At 36.4% G+C, this 17,813-nt stretch overlaps 1 protein-coding gene across 5 annotated transcripts in view; it reads left to right on the plus strand.

Annotated features, from left to right (window-relative positions):
* The window catches only part of phf20b (PHD finger protein 20, b), a 161,199-nt gene that overhangs the window by 109,698 nt on the left and 33,688 nt on the right, over positions 1–17,813 (plus strand). For all 5 annotated transcript variants that reach the window (XM_039735526.1, XM_039735527.1, XM_039735530.1 and 2 more), the window contains 5 exons: positions 4,708–4,878; positions 7,944–8,126; positions 9,559–9,618; positions 10,193–10,465; positions 11,142–11,354. In XM_039735526.1, coding sequence (XP_039591460.1) covers positions 4,708–4,878; positions 7,944–8,126; positions 9,559–9,618; positions 10,193–10,465; positions 11,142–11,354 — 900 coding nt within the window. The remainder of the gene's footprint in view (positions 1–4,707; positions 4,879–7,943; positions 8,127–9,558; positions 9,619–10,192; positions 10,466–11,141; positions 11,355–17,813) is intronic.

Consider the following 17,813-nt stretch of genomic DNA (forward strand, 5'->3'; position numbering starts at 1 on the left):
ACTTAAACTCCGCAACAAAGTGATCCAAAGTCTCGTTTATACCTCGTAACTTCTCATTAAACTTGTATCTCGCGAATACCATACTTGTCGTAGGCATGACCAACAGCAGCGGGAGTGTGTTTTTAAACTTAATTTAAACTTACGGTTCACACCGTGCTTTGTGTCCGCAGTTGTGTAATTCGGTTTTTGTTCAGCACTCTTTGGAACTGTTGCTTTTTGTCTGTGCACTGCGTCAGTTCAAGTGAGCCGCTCGGTGTACATGCATCGAAGGTTCCCAGCTGTGTTGGTGCCATCTCGTGCGATGTCCACGGCTGTATTTAATGTTTGCTAAGACCCGCCACTTAAAAGTTTCTCTCGCAGTTTCGCTGAGTTTGTGCCAAACACCACCCTGACCATCTCATCTTCCTCTGCATAAGAACAGTCCTTTACCCGTGATTATTTAGCGGCAGTGTTTCTATTGGATTGCCGCTGATGGACGGCCTTATATGGGCAGGCACTAAATTATGTGGTCCACCTCCCACGGGCATCGAGCAGAAGTCTATTATAGTATATGGACGAAAAAATAGGTTCCAGTTATGACCATTACGCGTAGAATTTCAAAATGAAACCTGCCCAACTTTTGTAAGTAAGCTGTAAGGAATGAGCCTGCCAAATTTTAGCCTTCTACCTACACAGGAAGTTGGAGAATTAGTGATGAGTCAGTCAGTGAGGGCTTTGCCTTTTATTAGTATAGATATATAAAATTCTGTGAAAATATACTGTTGCAAAAAAAATATTCTGCGGAGAAATACGCAAATAAAGAGGACTCACAATGTGTAAATAAAAGGGTAACTGTACTGTGCAATCCCTTGCAACAAGTCTAAATATGGAAGCCATCTGTATGTCAATATTGAGTGTTGATTGGATGTAAGAGTGAGTATAGTGTGGCTGAAAAGTCTATATCATATTATAATTAAAAATTCTTGGCAGTTTCAATAAATACCAGTATAATGTATGTATTTTTAAGACTCAACACATTTTTATAAAAAATACATTTTTCTCCACAAATAACAGGTGTTCTATTTTTATTCTAACATTAATGATTAATGTTGCGCACAGGTGCACCACTTTATGTAGAGGAACATTTGTTAATGCTCTGCCGTTCGAATGGGTTTGATAGGTTTGTTTGCGCTCACATAAACAAAAGACAAGACACTTTTTTTATTCAAGCCCTTCCCTGATTCAAATCACTAGTCTTTGACATAAATATATTATCCAACCTGCTTCATCCAGTACATATTTGCTTGGGCAGTTCCAGCATGGAGTCATCATTCAGGAGGAACTACTGACTGTTGTGCATAAAGGGACAGGCTGACTTATTACACAAAGTTCACATGCAAGTTCATATAGAAAGATATTACCTTAGGGCCACTAATACACTGTCATAAAATCACATTTCTTTTTTCCCTTTTTTATGCACAGAATTGCATCTTTGGTGAAAGGATGTATTGTATATTTAAGTGTTTTCTTGTAGCTTTCCACTAGTTGTTAGTATACTGGCCTTATTTGTCCATCCCACAATTTTAAATTGCAGGGGAACTTTTTATCATTTTGGCAAGTATCCACATAGTTAAGTTTCTACACGTTTTTCTTCTACCGTGACAATTTTTGCCACAGTGTAAACCAGGGGTGCCCACACTTTTTCGGCTTGCGAGCTACTTTTAACATGACCAGGTTGAAATGATCTACCTACATTAAAAATGATAGACATATATCATTCGAAGTCTGAATCACAATCTGATTGTATAGGTGGTTACCTACCAGGTGACGCATGTGGTTGGTCTGCAAGTCGACAAACATCCGCCACGGGTTCCCTCTCAGTTGCGAAAAGCAGATCTTAGAATGTTACATAGTTAATTGTCAAATAATGCAAAGAGTATGCAACACGTGTTTTGCCCTATTTTGAACTCCTCGGGCGTACACACTCCACTGCACCCTTCATTGGGGATCGAACCTCGGATATCAGACAAACGCACTTCGATTGTGACATTGTGATAGAAAAAATCCTCTTCCAATTCCTCCTCCAGCCCATACCCTCCCCAGACAATTTTTTTTAAAAATTCCTTCTTTAGTCGATATAAATTGTCAGGCTAACTAGATCACATCCGGAGTTTTGCAGTAGCTCGCGCGCGTTTGATCGTGCGTACGGGATGACCAGTGCGTGAGAAGAAGAGAAATCTCAGACTGGCCTGTATGTCAGTCAAGTGGCAAATGGCATAGGGAGGATATATGATTAACTAACGTTTAAAAAAATGTTTTTTTGAATGTAACGCGATCTACCTGCACTACCTTTGCGATCTACCGATCGATCGCGATTGACGCATTGGGTACCTCTGGTGTAAACCCTAACAATGCCCCAACAAAATTCTTTTATTCATGGAGAGAGAATGCATTGTGATGCTCCCCCATCCCCTCCCTTTGGTTTTTTTTTAAGGACATTGTTTTATTTATTACCATTTTTCTTAAGGTCGTTTTGTTACATCTTTGGCCTGATTTACATCTCACATATGGGCAAACTATTGAGTTTGAAATAGCCAGCAAACAGAACATTTAGTGTGCATACTATAGCTTGTATAGTCTCATTTTTAAGACCCATGGCATGTGGTGCACACTGCAGAATTTAAATAAAAGTAATTGAAGCTTCTTAAAAAATGTGCATCTTCACAAAGCTATTTGTAACTCATAGTTTCTACCCCTCTGTTCTGAGTTTTTCTTATATTGCTGGTGTTTATCTAACCTAAGTGTAGTGCTAAGCTTCTCATGATATTTAACATTGTACTTTCCTGGTCATCAAGCAAATGCATTTTTTTTATTTAGTCTAAATTACTTTGGGCAAAGGCATCTGCTAAGTATAACAATAACAGTAATAAGCCACTCACTGGATGTTACAGTAGTAAATGTAATGCATTCATTTATTCCCTTTGTGAAACTCTTAGACGTACAGTGAACAGATTTATGTAAAAGGGAGACTGACAGTTACATTGTGTTCTAGCTGCCAGATCAAGCATGAACGATTGTGTTAATAACCATGACAAGTGATTTCAGTACTGTTTTTTTTTTTCTGTCCATATCTCTGTGTGTGAATAGTGTACCTAGATCCTTAACACAAAGCGTTATTCTCCACTTAATCTTTGATTACATCAGTTTGTGAGCAGGAAATCCAAATACATTTTTGCTAGAAGTGTAAATCAGGCTTTGAGCACCACATTCACTTTTCTCTATTTGAGGTGCCTCATATTGGCTGGGCTCCATCATGAGAAATGAAAAGTGGACCTAAACCATAACAAGGTCTTGCAGAGCTGCTCATATTTGAAAAATATATGGCTCATTTTTTTAAGCGCTGATCAAAACACATTTTATTTTGTTGATGAGTGTAGTTATTGTTATTTCAAGTAAAAACACAAGTGGTTTGCTCATAGATGTGGTTACTAATAAAAAATGGAGATCTGAAAAAGCTCACATTCTTAAGTGAAGAATTTCAGACATTTTAGTTAAATTGAAAATATAACTAGGAATGCTTAGATCAGGTATTTTTAGGGCCGATATTGATCAACCAATTCCATGTCACTAGAATTGGTGAATTTTGATCTTTTGTTTCCCTTTTAAGTTTTTTTTTTTGCAAAAGATTTCTGAATAAACATACATGTAGAAGTAGTGTATTCTGTTTTAAAGTTGTATTTGTACAGTTAAACTACAGACTGTTAATTTTTTTATTAATAAAGTTAAATTCTGTGATGTTGTTCAGTGAACATAAAAAAATATTTAAATTAAATACACACTTTTTAACTGATAAAACGTGTATAGAAATATTTATCTTTAATACAACTGGCATTAAAGAAGATAAAATGCTTGCCATAATTACAAGCCTCAATTTAGAATAAAATGTTCTAAAAAGATGTTTATCAAGGGGTTACAACACTAACATGCTTAAAGTTTTACATGCAGAATAGACAAGTTTGCCTTCAAACAGGCCTGTTGTCTACTAAGCATTGAGAGCAGAGTTTTCTTTATCTGTTCTTTTTCTAATTAATAATACGAAGTGCTATACACACTCAAAGGGAGTGTTCATTCTAAGTAAAGTAAACAGTGACAAGTCTGAACTCATTAAGTGAGACTATTTTAATTTCTACTGACGACGCATCTCTTCCATTCCAAGTACAATTTGACAATATGTTGTTCTTTTCCTGCTTAAGGTGAATTCTCCAATTCCCTTTTCTCAGTTTATTACCTCACTTTCTTTATTGTAAAAGCTAATATTTCTTTCTTCACTCTTTCCTAGTATTTGACTGTCTGCTCTCTGTATAAAGGAAATTCTAGCTGCAAAGTGAGACGTATACAGCTTCAAGTAACCTAATACTGTATGTAAGAAGCACTACGACTAAATTGCTGTAAAGCCTAGAAAAGCAGATTATATAGTTAAGTTTCTTATTTTAACTAATATTTTACTACACATATCTGGAAATATTCCTAGTTGAAGGTGAGCAAGTGTGTATGCTTTTTCTTTATATACTAATTATGGACTGGAACAACGTGATGAGTGTTAAAGAATTACTTAAATTTTTTTGTATTTTTTTCTTAATTTTGTCATCTCTTGTTTTATAGAATTCTGTTTACTGGTTCACCTTAATTTGCTTTCTTTTTTGATAAATGTGTATGTTTTTGCTTTAGACTCAAGAAGATCATCTCAGATTTCTGTTAAGGAGCATGATCCTAGAAGAAGAAGGTCATCTAGATTTTCACTAAACAGCAGTGAGAGTGAAGATGTAAAACATACTTTGGAAACCGTGGAAAATAAGCCAGAGATACAAGTTGAAAGTGGGCCAAAACTACCAGTTGCTAGTAAATAGTATTTTGATGATTTATTTAAAGGTTTTCTTGATATGCTCAGCCAAAGTAGTGACTGAATTTTAGCAGTTGGCCTGTTGTGTAAGCAGCACCTACTCCTTCTACTCTCTTCCTTTCCAGCATATTTCTTAACTAGAATGCAGACTTCAGTATCTGCTGTAAATAGTATTTATGTTAAATGGATTATTCCAACTCCCCTTCCCAATGGTGACAATTTTGCTTCTGTATAAACAGTTTCAACTTTTGATCTGCAGAATTCAATTCATTTTTGATTTTGTTTGTAAGTTATTGCTTCCTTTTCTTATTCAACAGTAAATTAACAGTAAGCTATTTACCTTCAGATTTTAAACTTGACCAGATGATACAGTCCCTGACAAAAGTCTTGTCGCTTCTCTATTTTGTAGAAACCCCTGGTATTAATCAACTGGTGTTAGAAATAGCTCATATTAAAAGCTAAAGCCCTCCCAAATGATGTTTAATGCACTGAAATAAATTAGTTTCACTGAAAAAAGATTTATCATTTAATCAAGACAGAAAGGTCAAATTTGGGCAAGACAAAAGTTTTGTTGCCTATACAGAAAATGAACACCTTTACTGCAAATCCAAAAATATGTCAGCAAATTAAGTAGTGGTGCTGTGAGATCCAAATTTAATATCTTGTATGACTTCCATGAGCTTGAAGGACAGCATCCATGTGGTTTGGCAAGGATTCATACAATTTGATGAAGTCATCAAGAATAGCAAAGAAAACAGTCTTGCATGCCTCCCAGAGTTCATCAATATTCTTTGGTTTCATCTTCCATGCTTCCTCTTTCATCCTACCCCACATATGCTCAGTGATGTTCATGTCTGGTGACTGGGCTGGCCAATCCTGGAGCATCTTGATCTTCTTCGCTTTAAAGAACTTTGATGTGGAGATGGAAGTATGCGATGGAGCACCATCCTGCTGCAGAATTTGGACTTTTTTATGGTTGGGAATCTCGGCTCCATGCGGGTTCCAGTAGGTCTCCTGCAATATTTGCGGTGACTGTGGTGTAATTCAACAGAAGATTCATCTGAAAAATCCACCTTCTGCCACTTTTCCAGCGTCCATCCTTTTAGCAGGCTGTGGGACTTAGCAAATGCCACACGATTTTTAAATCGTCTTTTGTTTAGTGCTGTCTTATGGGCACTGATTCGACCATGGAAGCCATTTCGAGACAGAATCCGACAAACTGTTCTGGTTGACACAGGGACTTCAGGTGACCAGGTCTCGTGGAGCTCTGCTGCAGTGGAAAATGGGCTGGCCTTGGATTTTCGAGCCAACAAACGGTCCTCTCGAGCAGTTGTCTTACGGGGTCTTCCTGACCTGGGCTTGCCAAAAACGTCTCCAGTCTCTTCAAATCTTTTTTTTATCCTCTGAACTTGACGCTGAGACACATTGAAGGTGTTTGCCACATCAGCAGTGGATTTGGTCTTCAGCCTCTTGATAAATCAACACTTTACTCTCAGGGTGAATCTTAGGCATGTTTGCAGAGGTCTAGTTGCAGTTGATGTGAAGGTCTAGTGTACTGGGGTTCTTTTTATACACACCTGAGACCTAACTGATCCATTATTAGTCACAGGTGAAGCTCGTATGACAAGGTGACAACACTTATGTCTTGCCAAAAATTGACTCAATGGGCTTTACCAAGCTTTGAATATTAGAATACTTTTTGTCAGTTTCATTTTGCACTGAAACATTATTACAAAAGCTGATGGGATTAAAATGACCCATTTCTTGTAACGAAATCTTGATTAGAAATATATTTTAGCGGCACTTCAGGTCAATTTGTACACAAGCGACGAGACTTTTGTCAGGGACTGTAAGTAGTCAAGCGGCTCTGTACTATTTGCAGTTGAGGATGTACGTTATAAAATACTTAAACTAGTCGGAGTCCAAAAAAAAAAAGAGTTAATTACAGACCACTCTTTATTTACATAGGCTCAAAATTTAAATTGTTTTTTGTCAAATGTAAAATATATATTAATATTTCCATGCAGCTGAATGAAAGGAGAAAGATATGCACCATGTTAGAGATATTACGTGAATTGGCTTATTATTAATAAATGATCTAAGAAGGATAAAAACAATTGCTGCAAATCCTCAGAGCAACTGTTTAGAATCGCTGCATTACACTTATAACTGCAGCTTCTATCCTAATCTTCTGACCTGTCTTAGCATGGGGCAATATGCATTGTTGGTACAGCCTTTTGGGAAAAGTAGAAGAGAAACTGAATCTACTTATTTCAACGTAGGTCGAATTCATTAATGCATGGTATTAAGATATGCATTAACATTGACTACAGTGAAAGTTATCTAGACAGACTTGCCTTACACTTGCGAGTGCAAAATCTCCCAAAATGGAAATGAAAAAAAAACTAAATATATTTGATCATGATCACTTTTGCCACTTGTGCACTAGCACTAGGAAAGTGTTAGAATCCATATCCCATGCATGTCTTGTTCATACAAAATTTTTCAAATTGTAATATGAAGTCTGTGCTGACCTATTAACACCTCAGTATGGCCATGGTGATGTTTTAGTCTTTGATGTCATGCTGATAAACCACTGTACAAGCAACAGTGTTGTGTGCACGGTTTCTAAATACTTTGCTTGCTTATGTAGATTCGTTTTGTTTTTTTGTAATACTTGTAAATCTTAGCTTTTTATACTAAACAGAACAACAAGTACATGGGAATGAACTGAAATGCAAGCAATCCTTGACAGTAGCTAATGTCTCTTGCAGTCTTTTCTCAAAACAATTACAACCACCTATTCTTCCTCTGCACTAATTTATGTAAGTAAGGGCTCCTGTGGAGTTTTTGATTGACCTGATAAACACTTGGAGCCTGGCAGTCTGTCACATTTTATTTCTTGGTATTAGTAGTAAAGCAGTTAGCTACAAGATATATAACTGGTAAACTTTAAATGCAGTTCATTTAAAGTTTGCCAGTTTCTGTTTATGTATCACTGAATTGTATTTTGTCAGTACCTTTTTCTTTTTGCTTTGGATACATTTTTGTATTTTTCTTTCAGCTTCTCAAGCCCAGCTAATGCCAGAAGAGGTCAAAAATGAACTTCCTGACCTGCATCAGGAGAACGCAGACCACCTTCAAGTTTCAGTAAATGAATTAAAACAGCAGGAGAATGAGGAAAAGCCAAAAGAATCTTCCAATGTACTGAAGAAAACTGAACCAGTTCAGGTGTTCACTGAAACATGTAAGAAATTAAACAGTAAAATTATAGTAATATAAAATGTGTCTCTTGTATTTCTTTAAATGATCATGAAAGAAAAATATGCAAATGAAACATTTTCAGTATTAAAATGTATACAGTATTTGCATTCCTTTTACTTTACTATGGAAATAAATGCAGCTGTCTTTGATATGAATGGAAACTACCATTTTTAGTTCTTAGAGAAAGTAATTGTGAACTTTTTTTATTTAGTATTTGCTTAACTATCTTCAGATATATATGCTGCTTTAATTTTCAGAATTCGTTAATCTATATTGTAATACATTGTTTTCTGAGATTTAGGCTAGAAATGTGGTAGAATGGACATAAAATAAACTGAACTGAAATGAAATGAATGGACATAACATGCTTACTGCAAGCTTGTTACTTTTAAGCTAGCCAGTGTAGATATAGCAGGTCACATATGGTAAGAATAGTCCACATATTTTGTCTTAGGAACTGAAGTCTGACAATGCCAACAAGCATCAGATTATTATTTTTAAATCATCTATGTAACACTTGTATTATATAATTGCTGGCAGATTTTTTTAAGAGAGAAACAAATTGCTATTTCAACTTTAGAAAAAAGAAATTAGTAAATGTTTAATTAAGTGGGGTTATCCTAGGCTGAAGTGGGCCAAGCTTACTAATTCGCTGCTTTTCCTGCACTTATTTTCATGCTGGCTGTTGTTTGGCTTTAAACACATGGTCACACTCTTTATTTACTTGAAGTTTAAGTTACTGTAACAAACATTGTTGTGCATTGAAAGTAATTATTCTACCACAGTATTATTATGTAAATCCCTCATTTCCATTTGAGCTGCCTTGCCCATTTACTTCCATTTGAAGACTGGATCCTGGTGTACAGATTAGAACTAGCAGTGAGCAGAGTGTTTGTTTGGTACCTAAAATGAATTTTAAATAGAGATTATAAAAATCTCTTATCTTGTACCATTGTGTGCCTAATCACTGCCAACTGTTCAATTGTCCAGTTACTGATAGATATAAAAATGTTGCTACTTTTTTGAGCATAACAAACATACTATGGAATGAGGGCCAGTTCCTTTTTAGTGAACATGAGAACCTGACTCCTCAAAAACACTAGAAATGCCAATAATTATAAAGATCTTCTTAATTGTAATCTGGTTTGCTTGTGAGAAACTAGTTTTAAAAACTGTTGCACCACTGCATATTGATTGTTAAAATTCATATTTTTATACATTTTTCATGTAAAGTGAACAATTTCCACACACTTTCATGCATGACCTGATACTAAAGAAAAGCCAAAATTGCATTTCCGTAGAATAATTCTGAACTTAGTTAAAAGTTGGCCACAATAGACCTTTTCTGTCTTGTTTAAATTATAGAAAAGAAAAGATGAGCAATTGTGATATATTTATTTTTCATAATTTTCCAGCTCCAGTTATAAAACGCCATCCTTCTTTGCCAAACCCAAACAAATACAGTAGAGAACCCTGTAAGTAAAATATTTTATTATTTGCTTTTATTTTTTTGTACGCAGTCTGACTCCGGTTATCACAGATCGTGTACTGTAGAAAATGTAGTGTAGTATGAGCAACACTAATTCAAAAATCAAAGCAGTGTTATTAACTAGCATTTATAGCTTTAGAGAGAGATCCAAATGTTAACTATTTAGACAGAAATATGTAATATTAGTTTTACACAGATAAGAATTGTTGGAATATAACTCTTAAATTGATAAAGTTAGGGATGGTCAGATTATTCCTCTTCAGAATAGTTAAGGGCTCATTTGCTTATTTAGCTTTGAGGAAGTACTTGTTGCTATGGCTAATAATTCAAGAGGGCAGGAATGTCAGTGATGATTTTGAGGTACTTAAAAGTGATACTTGTATAAAGAATTATAACTCTCTAAAACTATATGTGAAATTGATATTTAATACAAATAATAGCTATTTAAGTGAAGAAATTTGCTGCTCAATACTATGCTGACCATCGTTTCCTTTCAAACAGCAACAGCAATCTATGAGAAATGCTATTCTGTTAAGCCAGTTTTAAATTTTTTTATGCAGTGTACAGTGGTATTAAGAGAACACAAGATGTTCTATCTACTCCAGCTCTTGCAGTTGACCTAGACCATAACACTTTCAAGTGCAAGGTAGAAGATTGCCTCAAATCCTTCCGCAAAGCCAAGCTGCTTCACTACCACATGAAATACTACCATGGTGTGGACAAGGCAAATGAAATCGATCAGAGTCCCAAAAGGAATATCCATACTCGTGCCTCGGAGAAGCAAGCAGTCCAAGAGAATCATAAGAGGCGGCGTACCATCTCTTCATCACTCCGTAAGCAGCCTTCCGTTTCTGGTTCAGTTTTCTTAAAAACAGTTGATAAAATAGCATGTTTTAGAATGGTGTAGAAAGGGACATGTTTGGTTTGGACCTTGCCCCAACGCCCCATCTCTTTTAAAAGACCTTGCATGTACAAGTAAAGGCAATAGGATCTGGAGAGCGCTTTTATTTCTTTTGCACAGAACTTTTAAAACCTCCATTTTCACTCCAGAATTTTCTGTTCATTCATCAAGTTCAGGTTTCACTCAATAATATGTGATTTTTGTATTACCCTGAAATTACTCATTCTAGGTAAGGAAGAAAATAGCACATTGAATTTTAGCATTTTAAGGGCAAAAAATTCTCCTTCAGTGTTTTTGAGAGTGCATTCTTCTTCTACATATTTCATTGAGCAAGTTTTGTCTTAAGTGAAAACTACTACTGATTTTATTTTGTGACCAGTGAGTGGCAGTCTCATTTTTTCAGACATAGATATTACTCTTTTGGCTGCAATTTATGATTAGAGAAAGTGATGTTGAAATTAGCTTTATTTCACAAGTACTTTATAATAACATAGTGATTTGCTTTATAATGAAAAAAATTGTTGTCACACCCCATTTCAACAGTATTAAGCCTTGCTAAACTCTAGTACCTGTATAATTAATGAAATGTGTTTTTTTTATGTTTTTAGATATTGCGCTCCACACTACCCATGGGCATTTGCCAAACAGTCAGTTAAATGGAAAGGCAGCAAAAGTAAATGATAAGAGAAGAACATCTGCCCCCCCTCTTGTTCAAATGCTAAACAATCATCGTCCTTCTCTGAGGGAAAAAAGCAAAGAAAACCAACTGGAGAAATCAAATCGGAAACTGCAAGAGAAGGAAAAAGTGGCCACTGAAATAAGTAAGAACAAAAATTTTATAGTTATGGTGAAGACCTGAGGATTTGTTTGTTTGTTAGAATATGTTGTGCTTTTTCTGAATTCTGATCTTGAATTAGCTGATTTTTTTACAATAATCAGTATTGCATAAAAAGTAATACAGTATATTTAGTATAATTTAAATTAAATCACAGTAACACTTGTTATTTTATAATTGTTTTTGGAGTCATTAGACTTGATAAATAAGCCTTAGTTTTTAGTTGCTGCAACAGAAAAATGGTTGCCATTGTTGTTAGACTATATTTGGAGAGATTAAATATACTATGTAAATATACAGTGCATCCAGAAGGTATTCACAGCGCATCACTTTTTCCACATTTTATGTTACAGCCTTATACAAAAATGGATTAAATTCATTTTTTTCATCAGAATTCTACACACAACACCCCATAATGACAACGTGAAAAAAGTTTACTTGAGATTTTTGCAAATTTATTAAAAGATAAAAAAATTGAGAAAGCACATGTACATAAGTATTCACAGCCTTTGCCATGAATCTCAAAATTGAGCTCAGGTGCGTCCTGTTTCCCCTGATCATCCTTGAGATGTTTCTTCAGCTTAATTGGAGTCTACCTGTGGTAAATTCATTTGAATGGACATGATTTGGAAAGGCACACACCTGTCTATATAAGGTCCCACAGTTGACAGTTCATGTCAGAGCACAAACCAAGCATGAAGTCAAAGGAATTGTCTGTAGACCTCCGAGACAGGATTGTCTCGAGGCACTAATGTGGGGAAGGTAAGTGGAAGAAATTCGAAACCACCAGGACTCTTCCTAGAGCTGGCCAGCCATCTAAACTGAGCGATCGGGGGAGAAGGGCCTTAGTCAGTGAGGTGACTAAGAACCTGATTGTCACTCTGTCTGAGCTCCAGAGGTCATCTGTGGAGAGAGGCAAATCTCCCAGAAGGACAACCATCTCTGAAGCAATCCACCAATCAGGCCTGTATGGTAGAGTGGCCAGATGGAAGCCACTCCTTAGTAAAAGCACATGGCAGCCTGCCTGTAGTTTGCCAAAAGGCACCTGAAGGACTCTCAGACCATGAGAAACAAAATTCTCTGGTCTGATGAGACAAAGATTGAACTCTTTGGTGTGAATGCCAGGCGTCACGTTTGGAGGAAACCAGGCACCGCTCATCACCAGGCCAATACCATCCCTACAGTGAAGCATGGTGGTGGAAGCATCATGCTGTGGGGATGTTTTTCAGTGGCAGGAACTAGGAGACTAGTCAGGATAAAGGGAAAGATGACTACATCAATGTACAGAGACATCCTGGATGAAAACCTGCTCCAGAGCACTCTTGACCTCAGACTGGGGCGACGGTTCATCTTTCAGCAGGACAATGACCTGAAGCACACAGCCAAGATATGAAAGGAGTGGCTTCAGGACAACTCTGTGAATGTTCTCGAGTGGCCTAGCCAGAGCCCAGACTTGAATCTGATTGAACATCTCTGGAGTGATCTTGAAATGGCTATGCACTGACGCTTCCCATCCAACCTGATGGAGCTTGAGAGGTGCTGCAAAGAGGAATGGGTGAAACTGGCCAAGGATAGGTGTGCCAAGCTTGTGGCATCATATTCAAAAAGACTTGAGGCTGTAATTGCTGCCAAAGGTGCCTTGACAAAGTATTGAGCAAAGGCTGTGAATACTTATGTACATGTGATTTGTCAGTTTTTTTAATTTTAATAAATTTGCAAAAACCTCAAGTAAACTTTTTTCACATTGTCATTATGGGGTGTTGTGTGTAGAATTCTGAGGAAAAAAATGAATTTAATCCATTTTTGAATAAGGCTGTAACATAACAAAATGTGGAAAAAGTGATGTTCTGTGAATACTTTCCGGATGCACTGAAGATCAGCTTAATAATGAAATTGAAACATAAAAGAATGTTTAAAACTTTTATGACTACATTTATTTTAGTTTGTTTTACGTGCTACCTTACAGCATTTCAGTCTGAAATGTTACTCCATCACGTGTAAGGAAAAAGAAAAAAATAAAACCTGTCAGAATGTCAGTCCTTGATTACTGTTATACCAGGTGCCATCAGCAGAGCAGTTATTTGTATGGTTTTTTTTTTTTATTTTTGTGTGTGTTTTTTTTTTTGTTTTTTTTTTTGAACAGGTCCTTCAAAAATGAATTGGCAAATCACTTCTTGCTTGCTCACTCATCCGTTTTCCCTTTTTTAAATTTTGTTTGTCTTGTATCAAGTGCAAAATTATTGTTTTCAAATTGGCAAGTTGCAAGAGAATATATCTTTCATTTACTTAAAGTGCACTAACTTGATTCCATCCTGAAAATTGTTTTATAATCTTGCTTTCATATAAAACTGTGCTCTAGCAGATTAAAATTAACTGCTTAAACAAGCCTAAACTAGAAGAGTTGGCTTCAGTCAGCCATTGTTGTACACAAAAAAAAATGAAAAAATTTCTTGCTTCTGACAGTGTTCTTAAAATCTTAAAGTATAGGGATTCCTTACAGCATTGTTTCTCTACCCTTATTCCTTCAAGACCACCCAGTTTACCACAAGAATATGTAAGGATCCTGCTACACAGGTCATGTTCCTTGTCCTCTAGTACCTTTGTTGCAGTCTTTACAAAGGTTCTTATTTTTAAACTTGTATTCATTAAGAAAAGCATATTTGCTACTAGTGCTAGTATACTACCTTTGTTTTTAAACCATATTACAAAACAAATACCGGTAGGCCTGTATGTTTTATCACTATTATTATTTTTTTAAGTAGTGCCTGAATTTTCTAAACATTACATAAAACGAGTAGGCAGATTTTAGAGTTAAATAATAACCAGTAATGACCAAATTACAAAATATGTCATTGCATGCATTTTTGATATCAAAAACTGCTCACGTGACCTGAACCATGACATTTTTAAATATGCATAATATAACTTTTTCTAAAGAATCCAATGTAACTTTTAAAATGCAGAATTAGTTGCTACAGATAATTTTTTCATAGCTTAAGTACAGAACCTACTTTGTTATCCTCTGTATTCATCTCTGGTAATTCTTTGGCATCATCCTAAAAAATAGTTTTTTATGGTAGTGTGGCATTTCACCTTCTTTCCACTTTTCTTGTTGGCTAATTATGAGCAGCCCATTCTCATTCTAACTGCTGGTTAGTAACTGCAGTGTGCTGTTCTACGCATATAATCGTGAGTTATTTCTAAGCCTTGAATTGCTGTGTATATATATACATGTTGAGTCTATCTGATCTGTATCAGGGTATGATGTGGAAACCAGAGATGCAAATGCAATTCAAGGCAACTGTATACAGGTACAATCTACATACAGTGGAACCTCAGTTCACGACCATAATTTGTTCCAAAACTCTGGTCGTAAACCGATTTGGTCTTGAACCAAAGTAATTTCCCCCATAGGATTGTATTTAAATACAATTAATCCGTTCCAGACCATACAAACTGTATGTAAATATATGTATATTTTTTAAAGATTTTTGAGCACAAATATAGTTAATTATACCATAGAATGCACAGCGTAATAGTAAACTAAATGTAAAAACATTGAATAACAGTGAGAAAACAACAGAGAAAACTAACACTGCAAGAGTTTGCGCTATAGCGCTATAGCGCTACAAATCGCTTGCTTAAAACACTTTTTTTAATGAGTTTTAAGCACATGGAAAAAAATGAACACCTAGAAAAGTAACATTGCAACAATGCACGCTACGAACCAATCGCTGTAAACAGAAGTGAAGTGGAGGTTAAAATCCAATAGAAAAAAGTCTTCGTTAAATACGAGGTTGGAATGGTGCTGGGATCTGTCTCTTTAAAAACAAGCCTTGTGCATTCTTTAACTGCCTTCTCGGCCTTATGCGTCCAGCCATCTCTCTCTTGTGTGTGTGTTTGTGTGTCTCTCTCTCTCTCTCTCTTGCTCGCTGCACAGGGAGAGACTGAACACATGCGGAAATCATCAGCGCGTACAAACCGAAAGGGAAACTGGCTTGTTTGTATACCAAGTCTTTGGTCGTGAACAGATGCAAAAGTTTGGCAAACTTTTTGGTCATAAACCAATTTGTACATGTTCTGAGACTTTTGTGAACCGAGGTTCCACTGTATAAGATACATAGACCTTATGTAAAGTTTAGAATATTGATAAAGTAGGTCGCTATTTTAAAAAAAAAAAAAACGACACACCTGTAGATTTTTTTTTTAATATGATTTAATTACTTTACTGCTATTCTATTATTTTCAGTTATCTTGCAGCTCCTCTGGAATTTTATTACAGCCACCTAGAGGGCTGCAGTACTTGGGTTAAAACCGCTTCCTTATAGATTGTGACAGAGTATCAGCAATTTAAATATTTCCAACAAAATACAATGTTAAATATTTTAATTCATTCATTATACATATATACTGGTACTCATTCTGCATAACAAACATAATATAAATGGTCATGATCAGAGATGGGTAGAGTAGCCAAAAATTGTACTCAAGTAAGAGTAGCGTTAATTCAAAATAATATTACTGAAGTAGAAGTAAAAAGTAGTCATCTAAAAAATTACTTGGGTAAGAGTAAAAAAGATACTTGGTGAAATGACTACTCAAGTACTGAATAACTGTTTGATCACAATAAATTATTTATTTTTTAGAAATGTTGTAATAAGACAGTCAAAAATATAAATAATGTGCAAATTATGCTATTTCCAAATAATAAAAAATGAGTAAAAATAAATAACATCTTTACAAAATAAAGATGCACAAATAACACAAAGTTCCAAATCTCAGTTTTTCATAACAAAGCTTTTGAAGCCAATACCTACAGTAGGTAACATGTAACTGTTAAGTAGTTTGCACTGTTCAAACATACAAGATATACTGTATATTCACTTTGTTGTGTAGCGGGTTAGCAGCTTCCAAAAAAAAAAAAAAGGCCAGTTTCATAAAGCCGTGTCACTCTCCGTGGGCACAATTGCACAACCACCGGGAGTTAATGAGGTAGTTGGAGTGAGTTGCACCTGCACGTGTTGGTGCAATCATTCTCAATTGCTTCATTGGCTTCCTGCGGCATGTGATTAAGGCCCACGGAGACTAGAGGGTATATATATGGGTCAGCACAAAAAAAGGAGGAATCAAAAAAAAAAAAAAGGAGAAAAGAAAAGAGCCAAGATGGACTTGTGGCTGCTGAGTCCTCGCCGGCTACGCGAGCAATGGGTAAGCCAGAAAAATGAGAAGGAGGTGGGCTGAGATCAGGAGGAGTTGGTCTGCTTTTTAACCTTGGATTTTTAACAGATTTATTTATTGACTTTTTTATCCTTTTCACAATGATTTTTATGGATTTATATACAGGTATGTACTGTTTTTAGAACACTGCACCATTGACACTTTTGTTGATTTTACTTTTGTTTTGACTGTTTTTTAATAAAAGCACTTGAGCACTTTTTCCACCATCCTGTGGCCTCATCAGTGAATTATCCTCTTATGTCAGCTCATCTCGGTCATAACTATTGATGGTGTGGGTTCAGACGACTCCCATGTGGGAATAGGGAGACTGTAGGGGACCGGCATCGTCGCACACTTGCCCTCCAAATAGCACAGCTGATAGAAAATAACATTAGAACAAGGCAGCTTGTGCACGTACACGAAGTCTCACTTTACCATGACTGTCTGTGCATGTTTGGTTAAAACGTGCTTGTTCTTCACTTCAGTGAAGTGATGGTCAAGCTTCTCAAGGTTCTTGTAGTGAAGCTGTGACCATTTAGCAGTCATCCGGAGCCCCCGCATGACTAAAAAGTCTCTTGCAGGCTGTGGACGCAGGAAGTTTGTGTGTGGTCATGTGACTGCATGGCTACGTCTGATTGGTGAAACGGAGTCATGTGCTAATTGTTGCGAAGTCTGATTGGTGAAACAGTCATGCAGTAGATCCACTGGCGACTTCTCTCTGGCAAAAATCTATATATATATAATTCACTAAGGGCACGCAAGACAGTGAGCGCAAGCAAGACAGAGCCCTGCCCGCCAACTCTAAGACCATGGGATATGCTCGACAGAGCCCCGCCCGTCAACTCTAACCCTCCTATCGCCTCATGGGATACACATGACAGAGCCATGCATGCCAACTGTAACTGTCCTCCCAAGTCCAGCATCACTTTCGAGACACGCAACAACTCGCTAAACACAGCCTCAGTCGCTTTCGTCTGTGCAAAAGTCCACATGCACCTCTGAGCCACGTTGACTTTACACCGCACACAAGACAGATAGCCACGCCCGCCAAAGCCCACCCGCCAACTCTAAGGGCAAGACAGAGAGCCCCGCCCACCAACTCTAAGACCATGGGATACGCACGCATTTAGTGTATAAATGGATATAAATAATTGCATGTAAATGATTCGCCAAAATCTGTTGTATGTAAATGATACTGTTTAAAATGTTATTGTTTTTTCATCAGAAA

The sequence above is a fragment of the Polypterus senegalus genome, chromosome 14, assembly GCF_016835505.1.
Source record: "Polypterus senegalus isolate Bchr_013 chromosome 14, ASM1683550v1, whole genome shotgun sequence".
NCBI classification, from domain to species: Eukaryota; Metazoa; Chordata; class Cladistia; order Polypteriformes; family Polypteridae; genus Polypterus; species Polypterus senegalus.